This window comes from Petaurus breviceps, unplaced genomic scaffold, assembly GCF_028583685.1.
Source record: "Petaurus breviceps papuanus isolate PSGF00001 unplaced genomic scaffold, PetGlider_PUasm1.0 174, whole genome shotgun sequence".
Lineage (NCBI taxonomy): Eukaryota > Metazoa > Chordata > Mammalia > Diprotodontia > Petauridae > Petaurus > Petaurus breviceps.
Window position 1 is genome coordinate 3,664,350 of NW_027185761.1, and position 10,838 is coordinate 3,675,187.

A 10,838-nucleotide genomic window follows, 5' to 3' on the forward strand; every position below is an offset into this window, starting at 1 on the left:
CAAAGCTGTCCAAACTCAGAAGGTTTGGTACCACTACTTTCATACTGTTAAGAGAACTAACTAAAAATTTAAGTCTCAGTCCAACTGCCTTTAGCCAAATGTCATGGACTAAATATATTGTGAGAGTTTCCTCAATTATTAAATGGGGATAGTAACAGCACATACCTCACAGGCTTGTCTTGAGGATCAAGTGAGAAAAAAACAGCACAGTACCTGGCACTATTAAAATGCTTATTCTCTTCCCCTTCCCTTCTCCTGAGTAGATCTAACAGGAAGGACTTAATTCCCAATTTCTTTAAGAAATACCCACTAAGCTAAAGATACAACAATTAATAGAAGCATATTTCATGTTTAATATTAATTATATAGGCCAAAGAATTGATCATGGAGATAAAGTCTTCCACATTTTACTTCATCTGATTAAAAAAAATAGCACCTCATAAGGAAGCTCTAGGAATCTTTAAGTTCTAAGATTCTGAGAGCAATGTATTTCTTTCCACTAAAGCAATATGCATGGGAAAGATTTTTTGAAAAACAGTAATTAACATTACAAAAAGAGGGGCGACTAGGTGGCACAGTGAATAGAGCACCAGCCCTGGAGTCAGGAGGACCTGGGTTCGGATGCAACCTCAGACACTTAACACAAAAATTAGCCATGTAACCTTGGGCAAATCACTTAACCCAAACTGCCCTCCAAAAAGCAAAAAAAAAAAAAAAAAAGATGACTCACTATTTCTAGGTGACTAGATGGCACAGTGAATAGAGCACTGGCACTGGAGTCAGGAGGACCTGAGTTCAAATCCGGCCTCAGACACTTAACACAAAAACTAGCTGTGTGACCTTGGGCAAGTCACTTAATCCCAACTGCCCTCCAAAAAGCAAAAAAAAAAAAATTACAAAAAAGACTAGACTTACTTTTAATTAGCAACAGGAACCTAAATTAAATTTCTTTTCTGCTAAGATGTAGTCTAAATAGAATGAAAAAACTATAAAACAATCACACACACTTCCATTATTCTCAATGAGCAGATACTAATTTCCTAAAAAAACTATCAACCACAAGTGATACTCCAACTTTATGGCAAACAAACTTCTAAAAAAAAATCTAAAAGTCTTGTTATGATGAGTCAATACTCCCCCTGGTGTTTATGTGGATAGGAAACACTCCTAATAAACAGGAAAAAGTGCAGGGAGGAAAATGGAGAGAGGAAACCAGAAGGAGAGGGAAACAGAGGGAAAGAAGTTTAAGAATTTTGACATTCAACTGTTTTCCTCTTTTTTGAAAAGTGAGACAGAAAATAAAAACTTTTACCTTCATCATGTCCTCTTACCAACATTATCTCAGTGTGCCATTGTGGTCAAGGCTGGCTTTGTCCCTTTGATGGCAATACTGTTTCCCCATTTCCAGGAGCTAAAGTGTGACACTGAAAAAGCAGTAACTTTGGCCACAGGATTCAAACCTTTGGCCCAACTTACCTCAGGTACCTTCTGGAAAACTGGTTTGCTCTTTTCTTCAGGGACTTTTTCCTTCAGGAATATAGTGTGCACATTAAGGGTCCCTATCAAAGTATTTGGCTTAAAACTCAAAGGTTGTTGGGTCTCCAAAGACCTGAGCTCCAGGGTATAGTGGGCTGGATTGAGGTGATTCTGGAGGCACAGCTCGACCAGCAGGTCCATCATGGCATTACTGCAAGGTTAAATAACATTCTTGGTTATTAGGAAGAGCTACAACTTCCCTAGACTTTAGTACAGGAGAAGAAAGATTATTTTTGTAGTCTTTCTTCTAATCTAGAATTGCTTGAGAAAGACTGAAGCAATAGCTTTTAGGATGACTAAAAATTAGTTTTCAGGTAAGTATTGACAATACCAATAAATACTGAAGACAAGCTTTTTTCCTGGGTAAGTCTCAATTTAGACCATCCTGGTATGAATAAATCAATCACGACAACATTTATTATGCTGCTATGAAGTCGCTTTAGTTGTATCCAACACTCCATGACCCCATTTGGGGTTTTCTTGGCAAAGATACTGAAATGCTTTGCCATTTTCTTCTCCAGCTCAATTTACAGATGAAGAACTGAGGCAAACAGGGTTAAGTGGCCTGTCCACACAGCTAGTAAGCGTCTGAGGCCTGACTTGAACTCTAGAACATGAATGAATCATCCTGACTCCAGGCTTGGCACTCTAACCACTAAACCCCCTAGCTGCCCCAAATAACTATCTGCTATGTGCTAAGGACTGTTGTTGCTGTTGTTTGGCCTTCATTCTCAAAGAGGACCGTGATATCAGGAAGGGGATGCAAGTGAATAGGATTTAAGTGAGGGAGGGCTGTGTAAAGTCACCAGCCTCACTTTCTCCTCTGGAGCCATCTGGGTACAGTGACAAGATGCAGATTAGGACAATTGGAGATGGCTGCCTAAGTACTGTGTTAGAAGCTAGGGGGCACCCAGAGCAAGGCATGGAGAGGGGAGATGGAGGGTTGTGTCTGAGGAAGAGCAAGAAAACCAGCCTTTCTCAATTGGAGTAGGGCAGGGCAAAGATGTAAATAAAAGCTGAAAAGGTAAGTTGAGGTCAGGTGGTCAAGGTTTTAAATTTTGGAGTTTACTGAAAAAAACAATGACATGATTAGACTTATACTTGAGGCAAATCAACTTTGTAGATGAATGAAAGATGTATTTCAAGCAAGGAGCCTCATTCTTAAATTTTTGCAACAGTCCAGGTGAAAGGCAGCCTTATGAGTACAGAGAAAGGAATGGAAGCAAGAGGAGTTATGAAGGTAGAAATAACAAAAACTGGTGGAAACTGATTGTTACATGGATAGGAAAGGGGGAATGAGGAGTCAAGGAGGATTGGAACACTGAATCAGGGTGACTTATGCCAACTTCACTAGGCAAGGGGTTTGATTACTGTCCTGTCATCTTGGATCACACCTCTTAAACCTCATTGTAAGTTTCAGGGTCACTTGAATGGAAGCGGCTAAAGGAGTGACTACAAGCTAAGGAAGGATGGGTGGAATAGTCATTATAGGGATAAACATCTAGTCAATATGTAAAAATAAATGTATGGGTCTCGGTACTCTTTAACCAGGAATGTGACGCAATTCCTGGGCCTAAACTTTTATACCTTGGACCTTAACAGAATCTTGCTTGAAACTCCCTAATGCACGTGGCATCATATTATCTTATATTATTGAGACCTGGGTATGTGTCCTATCTCTTTATCAGGTTAAATTCCATAAGAACTGGGAACATGCCCTAAGTGCAATCTCTTATCTCAACCAATAACTAGCAGAGAACACTTGCATTGTTCTAAAAAGAACAGGCATAGACACTCCCCCTATGTCTCTCACCCTCAAAACTCACACACTCTCTTAATGACTGAAATACAATCATGGTTTTGTTGTTGAAATTTCCACTCATCTGCTCAAGATGGCATAACAGCAATTTTTTTAAAAAGTTAATTCAGGGGGCGGCTAGGTGGCACAGTGAATAGAGCACCAGCCCTGGAGTCAGGAAGACCTGAGTTCAAATCCGGCCTCAGACACTTAACACAAAACTAGCCGTGTGACCTTGGGGAAGTCACTTAACCCCAGTTGCCCTACCTTCTCCCCTCCCCCCCCAAAAAGTAATTCAGATAATTAAGCAGCTACCAATATCAGTATCTGCAATATTTAGAACTTAGATAAAGCTACAGAATCATAAGCTTCAGACCTACTATCACAGACACTATCTGGCAAAAGACCTTCATTTTACAGACGAGGAAACTGAGGCCCCCCCAAATTGATTTGTCTAAGGTCACACACTTAATAAATAGCACCTCCAGGATTAAATTTTATGGCATGCTTTTTATTTGGCCTCAAATACCATATTCAAAGCTCAGTCCAGTACCCCCTCCAAATGCAGAGCCTTTCCTGGCCCCCTACAATTAAGCTATCTTCTTCTTTGAATCATCTTATAGCTCTTCAAAAGCAGGTAATGTTTCATTTTAGTCCTTGCTGCTTCAAGTCTGGCACCTTGAAAAGAATTGGTGTTTAATAAATGTCAGAGAAGAGAGACGCAGTTTGGTTTAAAGAACAGCCTTGGAACCTGGATGACTTGGGCTCAAGTCTGGCTTCTGACATATACTGGGTTTATGACCCTGGGCAATCACTTAATCTCTCAGTACTTGGGACAACAATCTAAGACTCAGTTACTTACAGAGGAGATGTCAAGCTGCATTAGCAGAAAGAATTTCCCCATCCAGAAATTCTTCAAACCAATGGTCTGGTCCCTATCCCTAATAATTGTTTCTTTAATCAAACTACACCCATTTTGTAGGTTAGTATTTTACACGTGGCAATAGCAAGGAAAAGTAAAGTACTTGGCTTGCAATCGGGACGACCTGAGTTTAAATCCCATCTTTGATTCTTATGTAATGATGAATAAATAATACAACTTCTCCGTACCTCTGGAAACTCCCTAGGGACTTCTTACTAAGGTGCAGACGGGCTGCAATCTGTGTGTATGTAAGAAGGCCCTACACCTATAGTTTTTCACAATGATCAAATTACAGAGCTTTCAGGCACTTGAGATTTTAATAATATATTAATGTGAAATGTAATACAGACTACGTATTATATATCTTATCTATGCACAGTCTATATTTCATTTCATTCGCAGTCTATATAATTCATTTTTATGCACTTTGATGAGGCCTATACAATCAGTTAATCAACAGTAAACTTTTTTTAAATGCTTACTATGCCAGGTGCAGTATTTTAAGTGCCAAGGAAACAATGAGAAGCAAAATCATGATTCCTGTCCCCAGGGAGAAAGGTAATAGAGAAAGGAAAAGAAAGTATTGATATTAAATGCAGCTATTAATGTATTCAATAAAACAAGGGGGAGGGCTTAAGGTTTGTGAGTAAGGTAAGGAAATCTATAGATTCTAGTCCCAGACTGTCACAGAAAATAGAAAATATTTCAGGAGTGTCTCATTCTAATAACTATAACATGGATAATTCAATTCAAACTCATGAGGAGCTTAGCATGAGAAACGCAGGAGAAAATTCATCTAAACATCTAAGTATAAGTAGAATGACATGAAATAGCAGAATCAGATGTTTGATGACTCAGAAAACAGGGGCCCAGATTCCCATTTTTATAGCACTTTATAAATTATTTTCCCCACAATTTTATGAGGTTAGCAGTATACCTATGACTACACCCATTTTGCTGTTAAGGAAACTGTCTGAGGGATCAATTGACTTCACCTTGGGAACACAGGCAGCAAAGTGTCTAAAGTGGGGTATGAATGTAAGTTTTCCTAACAGCAAATTCTTTCTGCAATGCCAGGCTGCCTTCTTGGTGACACCATTCTACTTAGTTGCAAGGCATGTTATAGTGAGGCAAGTGATTTGTAAACCTCAAGATCTTATATAAGTGGGGGTCTAGGTTACTGTTGTGTTTATGGGTCAGTTGGAGTATAAAACAAATGATAGCAGAGACATGAGTATGAACCTACATGGACCAATAACTGTCATTCTGTCCCATGGCTACAAAATACACCTTTAATCTTGGCAAGGCTACACAAGACTTCTCATAAAGGGGTCCAGATCAGAATAGAGGGGAAAAAGAACTGGAAGCATTAGAGAGGCAGTAGGGCATATTGAGAGAGATCTCTGGATTTAGAAACAGGAGACACCGGGTCAAATATTAGGCCTGTCACTTATTAATAGTGTGAACTTGGGCAATAAACTGATGACTGCTCTAGTCCTCAGCTATCTCATCTGTGAAAATGAGTGGGGTGATATAAAAGATCTCTAAGGGCCCTTCTGGGGGCAACTAGATGGCTCAGCAGATAAAGCTCTGACCCTGGAGTCAGGAAGACCTGACCTCAAATCCAGCTTCAGATACTTACTAGATGTGTGATCTTGGTCAAGGTCAAGTCACTTAGCCTCTGTTTGCCTACAAGGCAGCTAAGTGGCTCAGTGGATTGAGTACTGGATAGAGTCAGGAAAAACTCAAATCTGACCTTAGATACTTATTAGCTGTGTGACTATGCACAAGCCATCTAACCTCTAAAAGAAATGACAAACTACTCCAGTATCTTGCCAAGAAAACCCCACGCACTGTATGGTCCATGGGGTCATGAAAAGCTGGACACAAGTGAATGATTGAACAAAGGCCCTTCCAGTTCTAAAATCCCATGAAATGGAAACCTGTGCTCTCCTGTTAGCATAATGCATTGCTGCCTTATTTGAAGGTCATCACCATTACTAAACAAAGGTTACATGAAGCAAAAATGTTTCATTTTCCCCATACTGAGTGACATCCATCTCAGTGGGGACGTGGTTGGACTTTGCAGGGCATTCCCAGAGTCTGGTGAGAACAATGGGCCAAAAGAGCCAGAACTCCTGGCTTCCCCCAAGAGGAATTCTTCCAATTCTCCAAGGGGAGAAAACACAATAGATAGCATTTGGGACATATCTACCTTAGATGCTCACTGTACCCTCTACAGCTGTTATATCATCCATTACCGGTTGTGAGGGTTGTCAAATGATAAATTAAATAAGATTAATGTTATCAAAGCATTTTTATCTCCTAGACTTTGAATTTATAGGATCTTGTTCACCTCTGTAGCCAGAAATATTTTGATTTTCTTTTTTGATCTGATTTATTCAAATGACCAATTACTATCAAAAGACACAAAAAATTAAGAGTTGATGGCTAGTTGGCATTATGTTATCAATGAGGTAATAATAATGATGATCATGGAATCATAGATTTAGAGCTAGAAAGGAATTTGTTAGCCCTGGAGTCCAAACTCTTCATTTTACAAATGAGGAAACTGAGGCCAGGAGGTTAAGTGATTTGCCCAACATCACACAGATAGCAAGTAACAGAAGCAGAGTTTGAAGCAAAGTCCTGGAACTTCAAAGTCAATGTCCTTCCTGTGGTACCATATTGTCTCTCCCATTTATATAGTTAGTAATTCAATAAGCATTTATTGAGCACCTACAGAGTGCCATACACTGTTACGACTCGAAGTTTATAAAAAGCACTTTGATCATAACCCGCCCAGAAGCCAAGCAGTATTAAGTACTGTTGTCCTAATTTTACAGATGAGGAGAAGTGAGGCTCAGAGAGGTCATGCCCTGTCCAAAGTCATACTACCAGTAAAGATCATGAAGCTCGACTGTGACCTCATTTCTTTTAACTTCAAACCCGGTGCTCTTTTCACCACAGCATGCTATGAAGACAATGCTACCTACCTGTTTATAAGTCTGCTGTCTAAACAAAGTTCTTCAAAACAAAGGTATATGACAAGTGCTGTACAATTGTAGGATCATAGATTTAGACCTAGAATCGACCCCAGAAGACCCACTTTGGGGGTACCAGGCAGCACAGGGGGTAGAATGCTAGTTTAGGAGTTGGAAAGACTCAAATCCTGCCTCAGCCACTTACCAGTTGTGTGACCCTGGGCAAGTCACTTAACTTCACTTAGACTCACAATTTCTTTGTCTGCAAAATGGGATGACAGCACTCACCTCAGAGAATCGTTGTAAGGATCAAATGAGATAACAGTAATAGACCTTTGTATGGCTTAAAGTACTATATAAATGTAACCTGAAATGTTTGCTAGCTACTAGAGGTCATTCAGTCAAGCCCTCTCATTTCACAGATGAGGAAACAGTCCTGACCTGAGAGTCACAGAAGGACTGGGATTCAAACAAAGGTTCTCTGACTCCAAATCCCGGGCTCTTTTCATGGTACCACCTCTAAGTGTCATTTTCCATCATACTAAATATCATTTGATGTACTGTTATTTTTTTTGTTTGTTTTTTTGAGGGCAATTGAGGTTAAGTGACTTGCCCAAAGTCACATGGCTAGTAAGTGTGTCAAGTGTCTTAAGGCCATGTTTGAACTCAGGTCCTCCTGACTCTAGGGTTGTTGCTCTATTCACTGCACCACCTAGCCAGCCCTGTTATGATTCTTAATGTATAAAAACATGACAGATTTAAAAAAAAAAACAACTGTAGTTAGTCAATCTAAACAGATATACCATTTTCAATTTTTCAGTATAAGAATGAATGAACAGTGAAACAAAATTTGTAGAAAGGCAGGTGTGTGTGTGTGTGTGTGTTAAAATTTAGTGGAAGACACCAACTACACTAAAAAATAAGGTCTTATTTGAATGTTTCATCCTCATGTGCATGTGAGTAGATTCTGCAAGGTTATGACAGTAAATTAAAGGCTCTGACACATCTTTTTGAGTTGGAAAGGCTTCAAGGATGGTCTGGCAATGAACTCTTAAGTCTATTATTCAAGGACCAGGCTGTCTAAGTTCCATGAGGCTCATCAACAGATGGATTCCCGCCCCCCCCACCAGGTGATTGAGATTTTCAGCCAGACTATCATGAAGACTGTTAAATAAATGGGGGAACTGGGTTAGATCTGTGTTGAAAAGAGGAAAATTCCCACCCCAATAAAACCCTGAGTCTTTAAAGTACTAGACAGAATAGCCAGAAAGTGGATTAGTAAAATATTACTGGATTAATGTGGCATTTCCTCAGAGTCACAACATTGTTAGAGGAAAATATAACCTGGAATCCAAAACTGAAATCATAATGCAAAGTCTTAGATTTAAGTAATATAATAGGAAATATAATTCCTTTTGAAATCTGCTTTTATGACAAGGAAATCTAGGTCATTGAACTAGCAGTTTTTAAATAATCTTGTTCATTTCATTTATTTCACATTGGATTTTCTGCAAGAAAAAGTGATGCTTTCAGAAAACAACTGAGAAGTCCATAAAATTTATACAGGATTAAAAAAAAAAAACAGCCTCTGGTCTTTTCTGCTGCAATACGTGCATATGCAAAAATGAACTTACAGGGGGTGGCTAAGTGGCACAGTGAATAGAGCACCAGTACTGGAGTCAAGAGGACTTGAGTTCAAATCTGGCCTCAGACACTTAACACAAAAATTAGCCTTGTGACGTTGGGCAAGTCACTTAACCCCAACTGCCCTCCAAAAAGTAAAAAAAAAAAAAAGAACTTATAATTCTCAAGGACAAATAAGAATAAGGTAAATGAAGAAGAAAAGCTCTGAGCTAAGCAATGGTTAAGTCGATGAGCATTTATTAAGCACCTACTATGGCCCAGGCACTGTGCTAACTGATAACTCTCAGTTCAATATGAAATCAGACAATTACCCTTCCACATCTCTCAGATGCCCAATTTCCCTTTTCTCCACCTCATGCAGCCTATATCTCTCATCACCTAAACTACTCCAAAAGTCACTAAATCGATCCCTCTACCTCCAGTTTCCTCTATCACCAATTTATCCTCTACGGATGTAAAAATAGTTTCAATTAAGCACAAGTCTGGTCATGTTAGTTTCCTGCCCTAGAATCTTCAATGGATCCCTTCTGTATATAGGACAAAATGCAAACTTCTCAGTTTGGCATTCATGGCTCTTCACAATGTGGACCTAGCCTACCTTCTGCGGTTTGCATTACTCCTCTGGATGCATTCTAGTCAAACGGGCTTACTTACTTACTGTTCTAAAAACTCATTACTCCACCCCCTTCATAAAAGGCCATTCCACTCTGCATTTCTTTCTTATCTTCATCTCTTAAGATCCTGGTCTTCGGTCAAGGGACAACTCAGGCTCCATCTTCTAGGGCAGCTATCCCACTATTGTTAGTCGTCCTGACTTTAATAATCTCGTATTCATTTTTGCATAAAAGTCGTATTCCGCCAATAGACTGTCAGCTCCTTGAGGACAGGAATTTTTTTTTTTAATTGCCTTTTTATCTGCAGGACTCTGCAAAGCACCTCCTATAAAAAAGAAGGTGCTAAATAAATGCTGACTAAACTGAATTCAAGTACAAAGTGGAGGAGAAGGGGAAGTTAAACAGAATTTTTGCCTGCTCCTTAATAAATCTGTCATCGTTTGTAATTTATACAAATGAAAAAATGTCCTTGTTCCCATCTACTAGTGTGTCTCCACTCCTCTCCCATGCTCAGGTTTTGCTACCCTTATAAAAGTAAATGAAAAAATTAAAGGGCTAGTCCTACAAATATTGGGATTAATTTACAAACAACACACAGGAAATATAAAAGCTATTAATGCTATAATCTCTGTTCTGTCATTCTAAGGATTAGCAGCAAGTTTGAAACATGTAATTAGAGGGAGGTGTGTCTGAAAGGGGAAGCTCTGGGATCCCTGAAGGGCTTGCCACGCCCTTTTCCACTGCAGAGAATAAACCTGTCCTGCCCCAGAGCAGGCCAGCACCAAGGGGTTTCCAGTACTGGCAGAGCCATAATTTATTATTTGTCTGTTTTGCACTGGTTGGAATATACTGTTCTGGCCCAGTATCTGAGCCATGTGTGGCTATTAAACGCCATCCCAAACTGACTGAAAATCAACGGTACATCAACAATTATGGCTGCTACTTTCAGAATGCCATATGAATTATGTCTGGCACTATTACATCGTTGAATGGATGTTACCCAGATTAAGATGCAGTTCTAGACCTCACAGTGAGGACTGGGGAAATTACAAATAGCTGGACAAGGAGAGTACTTATATACCAGCAATCTACCTCCTCTAGCTTGGCAACCAAATTCTGAAACACATTTTAAGTCTATGATAGAAAAAATTAAACTAGTATAAATAGGTTTTAAGATATGTGCCTTTCTTCCAGAGAGGAGAGAAGAAACGAAAAAGGCAAAAGAGGAAGAGGAAAGGAGAAGAGGACAGGACAGGAAAGGAGGAAGAAAAAAGAGAAAAGGAAAGGAAAGGGGAAAGGAGAAAGGAAAGGAAAGGAAAGGAAAGGGGAAAGGAGAAAGG

At 39.5% G+C, this 10,838-nt stretch overlaps 1 protein-coding gene across 11 annotated transcripts in view; it reads right to left on the reverse strand.

Moving 5' to 3' along the window:
• COBL (cordon-bleu WH2 repeat protein) overlaps nt 1-10,838 on the reverse strand; it is a 371,034-nt gene that overhangs the window by 225,562 nt on the left and 134,634 nt on the right. For all 11 annotated transcript variants that reach the window (XM_069083710.1, XM_069083720.1, XM_069083712.1 and 8 more), the window contains one exon: nt 1,477-1,687. In XM_069083710.1, the coding sequence (XP_068939811.1) occupies nt 1,477-1,687 (211 nt within the window). The remainder of the gene's footprint in view (nt 1-1,476; nt 1,688-10,838) is intronic.